Source organism: Perca fluviatilis, chromosome 12 (genome assembly GCF_010015445.1).
Source record: "Perca fluviatilis chromosome 12, GENO_Pfluv_1.0, whole genome shotgun sequence".
Taxonomy (NCBI): Eukaryota; Metazoa; Chordata; class Actinopteri; order Perciformes; family Percidae; genus Perca; species Perca fluviatilis.
Genome location: NC_053123.1, coordinates 22,430,344 through 22,447,362, shown reverse-complemented (window position 1 = coordinate 22,447,362; position 17,019 = coordinate 22,430,344). Strand labels below are relative to the sequence as shown.

The 17,019-nt window shown below is 39.2% G+C and overlaps 2 protein-coding genes across 6 annotated transcripts in view; both read left to right on the top strand.

Moving 5' to 3' along the window:
- The window catches only part of senp7 (SUMO specific peptidase 7), a 29,711-nt gene extending 24,560 nt beyond the window's left edge, over positions 1-5,151 (top strand). For all 4 annotated transcript variants that reach the window (XM_039818247.1, XM_039818245.1, XM_039818246.1 and 1 more), the window contains 7 exons: positions 1,206-1,301; positions 1,474-1,694; positions 1,858-1,904; positions 2,019-2,062; positions 2,812-2,880; positions 2,964-3,114; positions 3,267-5,151. In XM_039818247.1, the coding sequence (XP_039674181.1) occupies positions 1,206-1,301; positions 1,474-1,694; positions 1,858-1,904; positions 2,019-2,062; positions 2,812-2,880; positions 2,964-3,114; positions 3,267-3,404 (766 nt within the window). In that variant the 3' untranslated portion in view covers positions 3,405-5,151. The remainder of the gene's footprint in view (positions 1-1,205; positions 1,302-1,473; positions 1,695-1,857; positions 1,905-2,018; positions 2,063-2,811; positions 2,881-2,963; positions 3,115-3,266) is intronic.
- A 2,218-nt stretch (positions 5,152-7,369) lies between these two features.
- Positions 7,370-17,019, top strand: part of impg2a (interphotoreceptor matrix proteoglycan 2a) — a 29,946-nt gene continuing 20,296 nt past the window's right edge. The window contains exons 1-11 of one of the 2 annotated variants that reach the window (XM_039818718.1): positions 7,370-7,676; positions 7,783-8,013; positions 10,346-10,512; positions 10,605-10,630; positions 10,736-10,768; positions 11,561-11,607; positions 11,961-12,022; positions 12,122-12,277; positions 13,108-13,166; positions 13,282-13,302; positions 16,070-16,278. In XM_039818718.1, coding sequence (XP_039674652.1) covers positions 7,598-7,676; positions 7,783-8,013; positions 10,346-10,512; positions 10,605-10,630; positions 10,736-10,768; positions 11,561-11,607; positions 11,961-12,022; positions 12,122-12,277; positions 13,108-13,166; positions 13,282-13,302; positions 16,070-16,278 — 1,090 coding nt within the window. In that variant the 5' untranslated portion in view covers positions 7,370-7,597. Of the gene's footprint in view, positions 7,677-7,782; positions 8,014-10,345; positions 10,513-10,604; positions 10,631-10,735; positions 10,769-11,560; positions 11,608-11,957; positions 12,023-12,121; positions 12,278-13,107; positions 13,167-13,281; positions 13,303-16,069; positions 16,279-17,019 lie in introns of both variants that reach the window. The other variant, XM_039818717.1, reaches the window with a different exon arrangement.

Below are 17,019 nucleotides of genomic sequence, written 5' to 3'. Positions count from 1 at the left end.
GTTTTGTATGTAATCGGTCTGCCTATGTGCTGCTTCCAGGAAATAGCCACAGTTGCAAAATCTTTCTTCTTCTTCTGTTTTACGTACTACCAACCTATCAGCCAGGTATCAAAATGGAAACTACTAAGGGTGTGACGAGATCTCGTTTTACGAGATCTGGCGTAACAATTTCGTGGAGGGGAAAAAAAAAAAAAAAAAAAAAAAAAAAAAATATGTAAACATTGTAAGAAAGACAGCAGAGCCATTAATCCACCGTAATTCCGCCGAAGTCGCGGGTGCAGTAGTTAGTAGAGAGCTGCGGTGGTGCTGTAAGTGTTTTTGCATAGTGCTCGTGTTAGCCGCGGTATACGGCATTTTTTCTTACAATGTTTACATATTGTGTTCGCCTTGTCTGTCACTCTTCTCGCCGCTTATTATTTCCGCAGGAGAAAACCAAAATGTTGCCACACAAATTATTTAAAAGTGGCAGGGGGATTTTCAATAGTAATTCCACGCTCCATCACGCTGACATCACATCGCCTCACGCGACAACTTTTCACCGCGACGAAATCTCTCGTCTCGTTCTCATGAACCCAATCTCGTGATGTGTTTCGTCTCGTGGAGTAAGCGTCTCGTCACACCCCTAGCTTGTAACCTTGGTTCTCTGAGTAAAGACTATTTTTCCCAGTCATATTTCTTAACTGAAGTTTTCTTTAAATTAGTGTTAAAATCGCGTCTCGCTCTCGTGACCCCAATCTCGTGTCTCGTCTTGTCTCGTGAGCGAGTGTCTCGTCACACCCCTAGAAACTACATAACAAACGTTAACAGTATTACAGTGTTAATAATTGTTTGGCATATTAATCTAAACGTTATTGTCCATATTTCTACTACTGTCACGATACAACGTACATATGTGTTTGCGACTTTTGTAGATATACTAAAAAAAGAATATATAACTAGAGTCAAAAAAGTCTCACTATAAATACATTAAAACGTTATGGGTTAGAGAATAAATTGGTTAACTTCCACTCAGCACTGCCCATGATGCGCTCTTGGTGCACAATGCTTGAGATTCGAGAATTAAAAAAACTCAAAAGGTATATTTGAAGGTCCAGACCTGGTATTTAATGGAGTGACATAAGACTTGGGACTTTTCAGCTGTCAGTGTCTACACATATTTGTATAATGTGAAACACTGTTAAAACTTAATTTGTTTGTGCGCCCAGCTGTCAGAGGCAGAGACGGCACCAACGGGTGAAGACGTGGACACGACACGTGGACATCTTCAATAAGGACTTCCTGTTTGTGCCTGTCAATCAGGAGTGAGTTAATTTTTTTTTTTACTTTTTATTGATCACCAGTGGGAATTTACATAATGGGCTGCCAGTGCTGGATCAGCGCTCTGAGCTGGTCCAGCACATGAAGATGTGTATTCTACAGAGGTTTTTTTGTATATATCAAATTATATATCACATTGCTTTGTTGTCTGTTTAGGGCTCATTGGTATTTAGTTGTCATCTGCTTTCCTGGACTGGACAAGCCAAAATCTGAGGCCTGGAGTGGTGCAAACTCGCAGACAGGAAAGAGCCATGGTGGGACAGGCGAGTTACAGGAAGAAGAGGTGGCTCAAGGATCTAAAAGCCCAAATGATAACACAGAGACACCATCCACACCACCTACATTAAACCACAGTGACAGCGTGGACACAGAGACAGGTATGCTTGACTAAACGATACATGCCTTCTTTGTCAGGATCAAAGAACAGCATGCAGTGGCTTTTCATTGCAATTTTCCTGTATTTCTGTTGTACATTTTAAAAACTTTATTTATGTTGTGATTGCAAAGCTAAAGGTGTTGGGTTGGTTTCATGTGTTTTAGAAAAGCCTCAAGAAGAATCCACCAAAGACCCAACACCTGGTCCAGTGGTAAGTAATGATTCTGTTCTGTGTTCACTAAGAATAACAATAGTTTTGTTTTAACGAATTGTCGTTTTTTTGTTCTTCCAAATCTACTCAGTCTAATTATTACTTTGTTTGTAGAACTGCACAGAGCGGACCTTCCAGAAGAAAACTGTTAGTAAGAGGTGAGTGTGTGTGTGTTATTCTACTGCCTGTTAATACGAGAATTAGAACTGGTGTAGTTTTTCACATGAAGCCCCCTAGAAAAAAAATCTGTCCATACTTGTGTGCACGATTTAACTTTTTGTGTTAAACATTTTATGTTTTATGCAGACTCTATTGAAATATTTGATTTACTGCTGGCTTCAGTGTATCTAAAGAGCAGTCTAATGAGAAAATGTGTCAACAGTCCTGTTCTTCACACGTTTATACATAATATTAACACAATCTCTACCATTATTTAGTATAATTATATAAACTCAAAAAAAAAAAAAAAAAGCCCCCCTTTTTTTTTTGGGATAATACTTTTGGGCTTTTCCGCCTTTAATTGACAGGACAGCTAGGTGAGAAAGGGGAGAGAGAGGGGGAAGACATGCAGGAAATCGTCTCAGGTCTGACTCAAACCCTGGACCTCTGCGTAGAGGCATAAGCCTCTAAGTATATGTGCGCCTGCTCTACCCACTGTTCCAACCCGGCCACTAAAGCCCTTTTTTTTTTTTTTTTTAAAGCAATTCAGGTCCAGTTGGGCTCCCTGTTCATTTGTATCCTATCAAACACTGGATATAAATTATATATGTATGTCCTGCAGTAGTATGTTCACAGATACCACAAACACTGGTTCAGTGCAGTCCAAAAGCACGTTCACACCTGTGTCTTGTATACACACTGTATACTACAGTGCATTGATTGACCGATGTACGTCTCCTCTTTCTAGGCCGTGTATTCTTATCATGGATTCCCTCAAACTTTCTCTTCATGAGCGGGTCTTCAAACTCTTACGGGAGTAAGTATGACACTTTGAATCCATCTGTCTGTAGCCGTGTGTGTTTATAAATGGATGTAAGATAATGTGTATTTGTCCCTCAGGTACTTGCAGTCAGAATGGGAGGTCCGTCGTGGTTCATCGAGGGACTTTAGTCCTGATCAGATGCAAAGCTCACACTGCCAAGTTCCCCTTCAAGACAACAGCAGCGACTGTGGCCTCTACCTGCTGCAATACGTCGAGAGTTTTTTGAAGGTACAGAACTTGACAGCATCTCTAGGGCTCTTACCTAGTCTGCCATGTTTTAATGTAATATTGGATCAGCAACAGCTTTAATTAAATCGTTATATTTAGATCAGTGGGAGAGGCATGTACACAATAATGGGAAATTCTGCTTCTGTTCTCAGGACCCTGTGGTGCACTTTGATCTCCCTCTACAACTACAACGTTGGTTTCCACGGCAGCAGGTGCGGAGGAAACGAGACGAAATCAGAGATCTGATACTTAACCTTTACCGACATCAAAACCTGGATAGTAACAGATAGACAGATGAAACAGCTCTGCTGTTCAGTGCATCACATTCCTGTAGCCATTATTAATCACTGCTCATACTGAGCGACAGACATTTCAGCGTGAACTGAAAATATTCCCTTTTGCGTTAGATGCTGTTACCATTTTCTGCATTGACTCAAACAAAACATGTGAACCTCTGACTGTGTGTGGATCCTGGGAGTGAACATGGAGGCATCAGTTAATTTCAAATAAACACCAGGGTTCAACAATAAGGGTTACCCGATGGCCCTGGGGGCAAGTAAAACGCCACATCGGGCAAGTAAATATAACAACCCACTTGTCTGTTCGGGACTTTCGGCTCTCTCGTTAGAAGAAGAAGATGACGGCTGCGTATGAGCTAAAGCGAAAGAGAGTGTTTCAGGCGTCATGGAATAAGGATTTTTTTTGGGTGGCAGTAGAGGACGTCGATGATTTTTTATAAAAGCATTTTTTTGTATTTATTTTCTATGAAGAATCATAGAAAAATGTACAAAAGTATAACAACTTTAAGCCTCGTTTTGTACAGCAAGTTGTAAAGTGTTTTTGTTGAATTTACGTGCTTTGCTGATATTTGATAGACATTTGAGGTCATGTGTGACTTAGTATTTCAGTTTGTCATTGGTTTTCTAATCGAAACTGTTCTGATTCTGCAGTCTTTGCATCAGTACAGATTTACTCGATAAACACAAGCATATTGAACAAGACTTTCTACGTTTCCATTCAAATTTCATTATAAAATGACATGAAGCTTCGGGAACTGGAATCCCAACATTAAGCCGCAATTCCATCTTTTGTCCCTTATTGGATACATGGAATAAAAATAAAAAACTCAGTCACTCAGTGCCTCACTCAGTTATCCTGTTAGGAGACTTGACAGTCTCTACAAATCATAAGTAAACTAGGATTGTTCACGCACCTCTCTTTGCAACAAAGCTGATTGTTGTATTCTACCATTTATCTGTGACACCATCTCTGTATTGCGATCATCATGAACCCTAAAATCATATTGGGACACAGTGATGTTACCTGATATCAACTTGACTGCATAAATATGCAGAATTAGTCAAAGTTGGGATGTCAGACTATCAATACAGGCTACTGTATATTGTTGGTTTGCATATAGCATATTCTAAATCATAGCTCTGACAGGTTCTCTGAAATAAAAAAATTTAAGTCGCTTTGGCATTACCATTTATTTGTCCTGATTTGACACACCGTTGAAAGTTGATGAATGTAAACTACTAGCTTCAGTATATAGATTAAGAATATTATGGTACAAAATGTGGGAGAAATGTTCCCCAACATGCAGTCCAAATCATAGAAGGGTGTGTTGTGTTCACTCACAGTACTTTTTTTTTTTTTTTTTTTTTAGCAGCATCAACTAGGATTAACATATAAGAAATTTGAATACTTAATTAATTATAATAAGAATACGACTTGCAAAAGATTCAGGGGTGTGTACACTTTAGCATGTTTAACAGTATGCTCTCAAAGGTAAAACCTAATTAACACTTAAGAGACATTGTAGTCTGTCACTACTGTTGCCTACATTCTTCTCATCAGAGATCAGTCTTTATAGTCTTTATAGTTTCCCCCCTTTGGTTCAGATGTTTATGTCTTTTAACACTATGATGTTTATGATGTTATGTTAGACATTGTGTTGGATAAATGTACAGGGCTGATTCCAAAATTTCTTTGGTTTCAATGGTATATTAAACTAGTAGACCAAATGACACTTGCTATTCTGTTGTGTCTTGTTTTTATTTTCTTCTGGAACCACGAACCTAGTTACATTGAACAAACCAAGTATGTTTTCAATGAGGTATTATATGACAAATACCAACTGGACGATAGGTTTGTAACTAAAACAGGGACTGAATGTCTGTGTTGTAAATCAGTTGATTTACCTTTTTATGTATTGACGTTTTCTTTGGCTCTTGTTCTTAACCCTCTTTTTTTCGATTACTGTTAATAATTATCGTATTCGACTTCTCCACTTAGTTTTTCTGGTGCCAAAAGGCTTGAAATGCCTGTAGATTACAATGCCAATATAATCTGTTCAGAGGGTTACATGGTTGGCTTAGGTGTATTTACTGTCTTAGCCTGTCAGATCCCCTCACAGTCTGACTCTGAGTAATCTCCCTCCCATTCTGTATGGCACTGTGCTGCAGCCATTCCCCGTGTACAACATGTACATGTACTACATGTACTACACCTCTAAAAGAAATACAGTCCTGCAGTAAATCATAGACTGCATTAGTTTGAGCTAGGTGTACCTAATGAACTGGTGTGTATATTACAAAATGTTTATGGATAGCAAGCCTTTTTCACTGCACGCAGTATTGTATATACTCAAGAGTTTGAAATTGTAGTATTAGATACAGCATTATTGAAATCTCTCATCTAGGAAAGCAAACCCTGCAAGTGAAAATCAAGAGTAGAACCACTGCCATCTAGGTCTACTTGGCTCCACTGCTAGTTGTCCATGATCTCATTGTACAGGATCAAGCTGACAGTTAAACACTGGTCAGCCAACTGCTAAGGCCAGGTATTTGGCCAGATGCCTGCACCATTAAGAGGACCAATGAAATTTAGCATTTTTGCCTTTGAAGCATTTTAGATACGGACATAAGTATTTTATTTAAACATTCTTACCCTAAAACACAGACTTATAAAACGATGTTTAAATGCACCTCAAATTTTGGTTACCGGTATATTTATCTCTGGTTTAAAAATGTCAGCTGTGTAAGCACTGATTAGGCTGTCTTGCAGTGTCTGTCTGTCAGTCCACCACTTTGATCCAGACTAAAATATCTCAACAACTATGGGATGATTGCCATTTAATTTTGTACAGATGTTCCTGGTCACCAGAAGCTGTATTTGAATGATTTTGATGATACTTTTAACTTTTTTACCTAGCACTCCATCAGGTCAACATTTCAATTTGTCCAGTACTTTTTGCTGGGTTATGACCAAAACCTATAAAAGGAATGACATTTTTCAGCCTCAATTGTGTAGTGTATTTAGCGCTAATTAACAAATGTTCGCATGCTTAAGTTGGTGAACATGGTATACATTATACCTGCTAAACACCAGTATTTTAGCATTGTCATTGTGAGCTTGTTACTGCCATTGTCCGCTTAATTAACCTTAACGAAGTTTGTTAGCCCTTATGACTTGCTCTTTTATTCTTTTTTTGTTTTCACATAATGCAGCTTTAACTCAACTTAAAGATAGGAAGAGGTAGTTTTCCCTTTTTAAAACGGGATAAACCCCATAGGAGGAAGAGTTTGGGGTTAAAGGTCAACTCCAGAATAAGCCCACAACTCTCACTGCTGTCAATATATACAGTTACAGTACATACTGAAAGGATTTCAGTTGCAGCTCTTTAGCTCAACACCTCTGTTGCTAGACCAACCTGACACATAATCACTGTATTTTTGGGTGAGGTGGGGTGGGGGGGGATTTCTAAAAAATAAGATGGTGGTGGAGGTTTCTTCTGTCATATGACCCTTTGCCTTTTTATTTAGACCAGCAGACACAGCCTTATGATCTCCAAAGGCTGGATGTGTTCAATGCCATTTGCCTCATTGGGTAGCAGGGTGCTTTAACAGTTCAGGGGGACTGTCCTTCAACTGGGGGACCAGGATTAAGTCGTTTAAAAAAAATTCGGCTGAGTTCTTGCAGATAACAATAAAATCCCAATTTATCTCCCTGCAAGAATCAGTAAACTATAATATCTGCATGTTTTGATGCATCTCTCTGCTTGCTGTTGATTCTGTGGCCTTTGTTACTTCCTCTCTGTCCACATATCTTCCACAGTAAGCACCCTCTCTTCCCAGTGTTGCTCCAGTAACTTCTTGGCGAGCTCTTCTAAAAGGCTTAGCGTAAACGGGATTAGAGAGCATTAAAAAATCCCCCTCTCTCCAAAAGCCATCTGCTTATCTACCTGAGCCAGGAGCTGTCCTCTCAACACCGTGGGACACACCTTCCTTCAGCTAAGGAGGAAAGCAGGAAACCAGCATGTCACAGTGTCGTCAAATGATTTCTGTACGTGCTTCTGTTACTTTTTCCGCGTCTGGAGACTTCTGAACTATGCAAACTTGTAAGAAGCTGTTGAGAGGAAACGCATATCTACTTGATCCTTTTCCAAGTCCACGGATTTAAACACAATCACGGATTTAACATGAGCATCGTATCTTGGAGTTGTGTTTTCTACTTTGTTGTATTTAGTTTTGGGGTCATATTTTTGAACATAAGGGCAGGTATGTATATATTATAGTTAATTTTCTAACTTTTTGCATACTACTTAGCCAAAGAAGAGTCAAACATTAAGTCTTAAACGTGTTTTTTTTTTTTGTGCTACCCCAGATGCAACACTGGAGGGTTCCTCTATGGGTTACCTGAGCCTGTCTTATAGTCAGCAGCCTGTGGTGTTTCCGCGGGTCATTCGTGTATCTGATGTCAAGGTATCTGATGAAGGCCATGCAGTTAACTCTCGACGGAAACGGAACATCCTTTTCCAAAGTGGAGTCAAACTCTGTGCACAAGACACCGACCAGCAAGTCGTTGCAACCCACCTAAACTACTTTCATCTCAGAGGTAAGACTAAACGGAAATTAGTGTAGATCACTGTATGCGGATGGATATTTACAATGTTGTCATTGGGTTAGATAAAGGGTGAGGAAACACAAATGGCAGGAAGTGATGTCGGCAACCACAACAGCTAACTTTTGTGAGATTTTGTCCCCACTGTCCCATCCCCAATGAATGAATTATCTAATAGACAAGAGTGTTAATCTTTGCTTTGTTTACAACAAGAGATCCACCTGGGTTAAGCAGAAGAATGTACTGTAGGTAGACAACTGTTGGGACACCAGTTGCAATTAAGCCTTACGAGATTTACATTCAAACAGACTTTGGTCTACTTACAGGGTCAGTCTTCAGCCCCAACCAATGTTGCCTTGAGTGACATCACTCGAGTCAATTTATCAAATTATCAAATTCTGCATAGCTCTCTCTGGAACCATAAAAGACTTCATACAACTTTTTTTTCACATAGGCAGTGGTAATCCCAAAGACCAGTAGACTTTGATGTATGAAATTGGCGGAGTTCCCCTTTAAACCTCTGACATGGGGTCTATGGGGTGTTTGTACTTTACTTAGAAGAAGAAAACATACTTTCATGTTGTTATTGTACACACACACACACACACACACACACACACACACACACACACACACACACACACACACACACACACACACACACAAACACACACACACACGCCTGAAATACACACACATGCAGTAACAGGACTTATACACATGCATTAATGGTGAGAAGTCAGATCACCTTGCTCAAGGGCACGTCTGCAGTGCCCAGGAGGAAAACTGGCACCTCTCCAGCTACCGGTCCACACTTGTACAGGGACTTGCACTGGCGACCCTCCAGTTCCCAAGCCAAGTCTGAGCTACTGCCGCCCCAAAAGCTACTGCTGAAACATAAACCTTACATAAAAAAAATATATATATATATATTTGTGATAAGTCAGAGTAAAAGTGACACTGTTTCTAATGAAAGACACACTGCATTAAAAAACAAAAATACATTAAGCATCACATGCAACATTTTCTTCACATAGTTCTGGTGTAGCAGCAGAAACTTCAGAGGTGGATGTCTCAAACTCTGGACACATTTAACCAAAGCAGTGTGCATGGCTCGATACCAGTGGTGGAATATAATGAAATACATTTACTTAAGTACTGTACTATAGTACAATTTTGAGGTACTTGTACTTGACCACAATATACTACTTTATACTTCTACTTAACTACATTTCAGAGAGAAATGTACTTTTTACTCCACCACATACATGTACATACACATATATTCCACAGATTTAGTTACTTTGTATATTATTTACATACAAAACTTTTAAAACTTAAACATAAAATATAGTGCGTTGTTATAGAATGAAATTATTGTGTATACAATAGTACACATTAGTTCTAACTCGACCAAATAGGTCAGTAATAATTAACCAATAATAGAATATATAAGTACCCTCATCTGGCTCAGTTCTTTTACTTTTTTTATTTTGCTGTATATACTTTAATACTTAAGTACAATTATGAATGTATGACTTTTACTTTTAAAGGAGTATTTTTACATTGTGATATTACTACTTTTACATGAGTAAAGAATCTAAATACTTCTTCCATCACCGTTAGATACATCTAGGGGTACGTGAGAAAATGTGTTTTTTGTTATTGTGAATTGACACAAAAAAACACATGCAGTGCAGCACAGGTGGGCTGCAGTTGCGAAGCAATATATTCAAGAGAGAAGAAACATTTTGATCTGTTATTGCTTAAGAAACACACTGTAATGTATGTGCATGTGAGGGGTGCTGAGATCAATGTGTGATTCCTGTCAGTGAACTCCTGGGCAGCTAGACGTAGACAAAGACATTCTTGTTGGTGCCAACAGACAGTCTGTGAATGTCTGTAGAAGGTGAAAAGTCGAGATTTGTTATGTAAGATAGATTTGGATTTGGAGGTGACCACTGGTCTCACAGAGTGTTGATTAGGGAAGAAGATTGGAGCATATGGTTGTGCGCCGCCTTTGGATCAGTGCCCAGTGGGCTGACTCATGTCAGGGAGTTATGTCATGAAGTTTACATGGCAATGGACACGGATTTGGCCTCAGAACTTCCTGCTTATAATATAAAGATCTACAATTGTTTGAATGAATTAACGGTGATTGTATTCCCCTGCTAATGAGCCAACAGAGTGCTCTTTGTTGCAGAGAAGAAACCTCCACAAGAATTGAATTTGAAGTGTCACCCTAACCAAAATAATTTGGAAAACACTACTATGGAACAAGTTCTGCAAGCTTGTGTTTCAAAGTGTCTTTCTCTGGTCTGTTTAGTGTGCCAGGAGACCATATGGGAGGCTTTCAAGATATTTTGGGACCGCCTCCCAGAGCAAGAAGAGTACCAAAGCTGGATGAGCCAATGCCAGGAGGGCACAGTCACAGCACAATATATTGGCAGCTACTTTAGCCAATCAGAGGAGCATCAGGCTCTCGTTAAAAAGGTTAGTGGCTGACTAATTGATGACTTTTAATAAAAAAGTATCTGTGAGCAGTGCAGAACATAATATCGTCTCTGCTTTGTTTCTATTTCTAGAGAATGTCACTGCCAGGTTTGAAAAGGTAAAAGAAACATCTTTTCTAACTCACCTTTTTAGTCATACATATATTGATGTCATCATTAAGTCTGTGTTTTGTAAATGTGTCTGTTCTTCCCACTATCTGTAGTGAGCCCACGAGGTCCTGGCAACATATGTGCAGGTAAGTTTGTCAAGGCTCTTCAACCTTACCTGTTCATATTCCCACTCGTCAGTTACCACACATGGCTTCAGACGTCTCATGTTGATTTGTGTTTGATTTGTTTCCTGTTTTGTTTTTGTTTTTAGACTTTAATGTTGACATATAAGGTTCTCTGTATATGTGTTTTCCCTCTTTCTTAGTTTCAAAGATAACATTGCCATTATTTGGTCTTTTTTTTAAATTATTTTCAACAAATCACAAAACCAACAATGAATTAATCCTGCTAAGTGTTTGTCTGTGTAGCCACAGTCTGATATACAGTAGCTAATGCCTTCATATTATTGTCATTCATACCCTTAAATTGAGGTTACATATTCCTTCATCAATGTTGTTATATGTCACCCACTGCAACACTATAGACCTAGAGTTAGAGTTTGGGAAATACACTTACAAATTAATTTTCTTGCCAAGAGTTAGATACGAAGATTGATACCACTCTCAAATGTGAAAGTGGTATCAATCTTATTATTGTTATAGTGTTCTAATAGTTGTAAGACAACAATTATTTCCATGACGTGAGGGCAGATATATCAGGCTTTGACTAAGACAATACTGCACTTACTAACAGAATAAATGAATGATTGGTTTTGTTTCGAGCATTTGTTGATTAAACAAAAACAAAACAAAAAAAGAACCGTGGCCTAATTCTTTGGATCTAACTTGTATTTCTACCCGGAGTGTGCGTCTGTATGCTTATTTCTATTATGTATAATGATTTCAGCAATGTTGAAACAATCTTCTATTGTTTCACAGCTCACCAACACCAACAGACCCAGAAGCTGTCGAAGCCCCTGAGCTAGGTCAGTGTCACTGTAAGCTGCAGGACATCATGGCGTCTCTAACTGTCATATAAACATCCTGCTGTATCTGTATGTGTGCACAAGCATTGTTGTTTCAGTTTCAGACCATTATTGTGTGTTTTCAAGTACATATTCCTACAATATTTCTAGCTTCAAGTTAGTGAATCTTTCTGTGTGTGTTTAGTGAGTGAGCTTGGCTAGTAGGCCTAAGATTTCGAGTACTCGGGGTTAGGGCTGTCTAATCCATACGGCCATCAGGAATCAAAATCACCCGCCAACAGATTAAGCTCACAGCCACTTGAAATAAACCAACAGTCCTTTTTTTTGCACACATGAACTCAACCACCCAGAAGACAAAGCAAATGGAGAGGTGGAGGAGGCAGCCATTATTGTCCCAGAGGTGGAGGAGAGTCCGGTGAGTGTACACACAGATTGTTTACAGATTCATAATGTTTTACTAATGTGCATACTTAACTTCTACTGTATATTACTGTATCTCTTTCTCATGGTACAGCTGGACAATGACATTGCCGCGCAGCCTCCCACCCCCACTGTGCTGGAGCAGGTGGTGGAGCTGAGCATCCTCCTGACCGGAGAGACGTTCAGCGACAACCTCAATGATCCAGCCAGCCTTCAGCACCGAGCACTCAGCACACAGCTTGCTGAAAAGGTTCGTCTCTGGCTCCGTCTCCTTCTGCCTGTCTGTCTTTATGACTCCCCTTAGTGCTACTGTATCTTGGCTCCACACTGGACTCACAATATCTCCTGGTTTATGGTCTGTGATGGATGCATTGTTAGTTTTAATAACCCACACTTTAACAGCAGCAGTAGTTAAACCCAAACTGTTAGACATAACTATGTTCTGAAAATACAATGACATGTCTTGGGAATAGATAAAGTTTTGCACATGTATGCACAGGAACTCTACCTTTGGAAGCAATGTCAGTGGACTTACAGGTACTCAGAAAATTCAGTAAATTTGTTGGTGCTTTTCCCTGACCCGTTGTTTTTCTTGGTGGAGATCTGCTATACACATAAAATCCCACACACTGCGAAAACACATACTCATGTGCCTTGAACAGATTATAAGTGTGAGCGGAGCGGCGGACAGGGTAGTAAATGAATTTAGAGAAGGAGGTATTGGAGGACAAGCCAGGAGACAAAAGGCCCTGGAGACCTTTTTTTGTGTCCTCTTTCTCTGTTGGATTAAATAAACTAGGTCAGTGTATATATGGATTGTTTTTTTTCTCCTTAAGGCATAGAAGCAAGGCCTTGTAGACCAATAAAAAAAAGTTGACCACAGTGCAGTAGTCTCCCGAGGATAATGATCTGGGCCACACCACAAAAGATTCAAGACCTTTTAGCTGCTCTGAACAAAATTAGCCCTTTTGGAACAATAAATCTGATTTATTTTGCCAAGCAAGTTCATTGTAACCCCCATCAAAATAAGAAACCTCCGGGGGCTTGTTTATGAGGCTTGGATCATTTTTGTGCTTGCAGATAGAGGATGCTCTGGAGGAGCTTCCTGGATTTAAGAGCGTGTCTGTGCTGGACTTCAGGTCAGTCTCTCTGCTGTAGTTTAATATTCTGAACAAAAGAACTGTTCTCACTGTATGACCAAAATTACCTCAACTTGTAACATTAACTGCACTTCTCTCTCCTTATTTTATGTAGGCCCCAGAAGGACACCGAAGGGTGAGTCATCAGTACCTGTGGTAGTTTGACCTTGAATAAGCCCACAGATCCCTATCAACTATGCGTTAGCTAGATCTGTGTGAGTGTGTGTGGGGTCACTTTCATCTCCCACTGTATTTACCTGTGAGCGTGGGCACGTGTTAAGGTCTGTCACTAGTTGCCTGTGTTAATGGTCTTAGTGTGGTCACTCACATGTTAACTAGGATCAGGATGGGTCCAACCAAGTGAGCAGGTGCTCTTCTATAGAGAAGATTATTAGGGCTTTACAACTTCACCAATCAGCCTCTGGTAGAGGGATGTAAAACAAGAGGGTTAGAGTGAAAGGTGTGTGTGTGTCTCAGGGGAGCGAAGGTAAAAATGAAGTTGGTGGGTAATGGTGTGACTGTTTTTCTTGCTATTGTACTACCAGTAGTGGAAGAAGTATTCAGAACCTTGACTTGAGTAAAAGTAGCAATTCAGTGTGAAATTACTCCATAACAAGTACAAATCTTGACATAAAAGTCTGACATTTTGGGAAATACACTTCTCACCTCTGTACAATGAATGTAAGGCTGCAGCTGGTTATCTTAGCTTAGCATAAAGACTGGAAACAGGGGGAATCAGCTAGCATGGTTCTGTCCTCCTTTATAGCCTTTCAATGTTGTAGCTGGTCAAGGTAGAGCCAATTTGACCAACTTTATGTATTATGAGCTTTTTTGTTTTGGCACTTTTTAGTCAAAAAAAACAGAACAGCAACATCGTGGCCAGGCATCACGACATCCACAGTATCCAGATAGCAAACATATTGTATTATAGATTATGGGCAGGGAGTCTTCCATGATTGTCAAAGCAGACAGTAACAGGAATTTACATTGGGCAGTTTAACCTTAACAATTCGTCATATTTTATAATTAAGTTCAGCACTTAGTTACAATCCATCCCTGTATTCTACAAGTAAAATAAAAAGAGATTTTAAACACACATGTCCTGCTCTTTTTGTTGTTAACCATACTGTGTATACTACATGGCTATAATTGTGCAAACATACCTTAAGTACACTGAAAAATATAATTTATACCTTCCCATAGTGTTAATCCTGCATGTTGTTGCTAACTGCAGATCACAGGGCGCAGCAGGAGTAGAGTTCTGTCTGACTGCCTCTGTGTATGTGTGAAGCTAAAGAGGGAAAAATTGGATCTCCTTCTACATGCAGCCGATTGCGGGCCGGCACGTGCTAAGCTGTCCGCCAGAAACCCAACAAACTAGGTCAGAGTGGAGGGCTCCCAGCAGTCAAATGAAGGATGATATATTGGATTTTTCCAGGGTCTGGAATCTCTTGTGCGGTTTCCATGTTTATTATCATGATATTGATCATTGTGCTGACTCGACCGTTTTGGGGCCTATACAGTTGAGCGCCTGCATTCCAAGCAGGAGTAAATCCCTCGAGTCATCAGTCATCTGTGATCGCTTAACAACTCTTTACAGGTTTGACATTAAATCACACTAATGCCTGAGTGATTTTCATCCTCTTAGACAATATTTTATACTTTCCTATTGTAAAGGTGTGTATAATATGAATGTTAAGTAGTGTTTAGGTGCTGTTTAGGTGCTAGTTTATTGATTTCCTCACCACGTTTGGGTTAGAAAAATGAAGAAATGAAACCCTCTCCTATCACTTGACAACTATTAAGGTGCCCTTGGGCAAGGCACTCAACTCTTGTATTGCTCTTGTGTATCTGCACAGTGGCCACAAGCAGAAGACACAGATAGAAAAAGAGTTATCAATGCTGATGTGATGAAACAGATTAGAGCTGGGGAATATGCCTGAATATATCAATATTAATAAGAACTGACATTGAAAGTTTACTCTTTACCTTGGAAACAGACAAAACAATCGCACTGCAAGGCCCTTAGTAGCATGTGGGAAAGACATATTTTGAAGTGTACTTAATGCATATGTGTTTGCAAAATTATAACAGTAAATGAAAATATTTTTCAGACAATAATGGATATCTTGATATATGATAACAAATCTTGATATATATATATATATATATATATATATATATATATATATATATATATATATATATGCAGAATATCAGCAAAATCACAAAAAGAATTGAAATGATGTTTTAATGCAATTATATCAAAGTTCCCACCTTGATAACCATATTTGGTTTGAATACAATTTGCTTGGGATTGTTAATTTGGGCAGCAGCATTTTGTAAACCAATAACACAATATAAATACACTCAGTGGCCACTTTTTTAGGTACACCTGTAAAATCTAAACAGCTCTTCCATAAACTCTACCGACCTACAAAGATAATAATGTTCCATTATTGTTGACACCATCAGATAGGTATTAATTTAACTATACGTTTATTATTTACAGTGGTGTTGAACTGGACTGCATTATATTGAGAGGTGTTTTTCATGTTTTGCCCTTTCCATTTACAAAAGTGATTATAAACACATTTGCGTATAATGCAGTCCAGTAGAAAACCAACCCTAACAAAGACCTCTGTAATAAACATATAGTTGAATTAACCCCTCTCTAACAGTGTCAACAAGAACTAAACATTATAATCTTCCAAAATGTAGAAATTGTGGAAGATATGTTGTATTGCATTGCATTAAATTCTATACAGTATGTGTACCTAATTAAGAGGCCAGGGATTGTATATCACAATATGATTCAACTAAATATACAATAATATTGAAATATTGCCTAGCCCTGTTCAGTATGTGGACTGGATGTAACTACTGCATATTGGTGTCTTCAGGCTGGATGGCGTGGTGGTGGACTTTGCTGTCACAGTGGTGGTGGACGGAGCAGGCGTGAGCACTGAGCAACTGGACTACCTGACCTTGCAGTCAAACCGGGTGGAGAACTCATACCGTGAGGTCATGGAGCTCCCTACGGTGGTCTACACCATCAATGAGGTCAAAAACGTCATCACTGTAGCCCTGCACAACAACGAGCTAGAGAGTGGTGAGACGATGGCCAGTGCATGACAGCTTATATTACCTGCACTGTAACAAAACACACACATGCCACGATTATAGCTTATTTAATTGGCATGGCAGCGAAGTCGCTGGGAACACATTGGCAGAGGTAGTGCATGCAGTGCAGGGCAAACCTCCAAACGTCATATCAAATAGAGACACATTAGACCCAGCACTGATATTACAACATACGCTACACCACTTGAGAAAACATTCCAGGGTTTTAATAGTCTCATCTGTTTCTTATTTGTCTGCTCTTTCTGTCAAAGAGAACAGAGACATATTTATAAGTACTTTCAGCTCAAAAGTGGGCAATTTTTAATGAGCAAAAAACAGAGTCATCATTTATAGAAACTGTATTTATTCTGTGCAACACCTAAATCCCTGTCATTAAGTGGTCTGCAAAAGAGAGTTGAGCAAAACAAGATTTTTGAAATCTGAGTCCTCAGGTTTCTTTTGCTTTAGTTTAGTCCTTTATTTTGGATTTACACTCAGTGGATCTTACAGTTACAGTACTTTACCAGACTCATGATGGGCAGTATATTAACAAAAAAGAAATTGATGCAGCAGAAGTCATAAAAGTAAAACACACACTCAAATGCTCACGTAGGGGAGATATAAAGCACTGCATCTGTTAGATTTAGCCAGTCAGTAAGTAGGTTAGCTACCTCCTACTTCGGGCCAGGATCCTTCCTCAGAAATGTGAAGAAACTGAATGATGTGATAA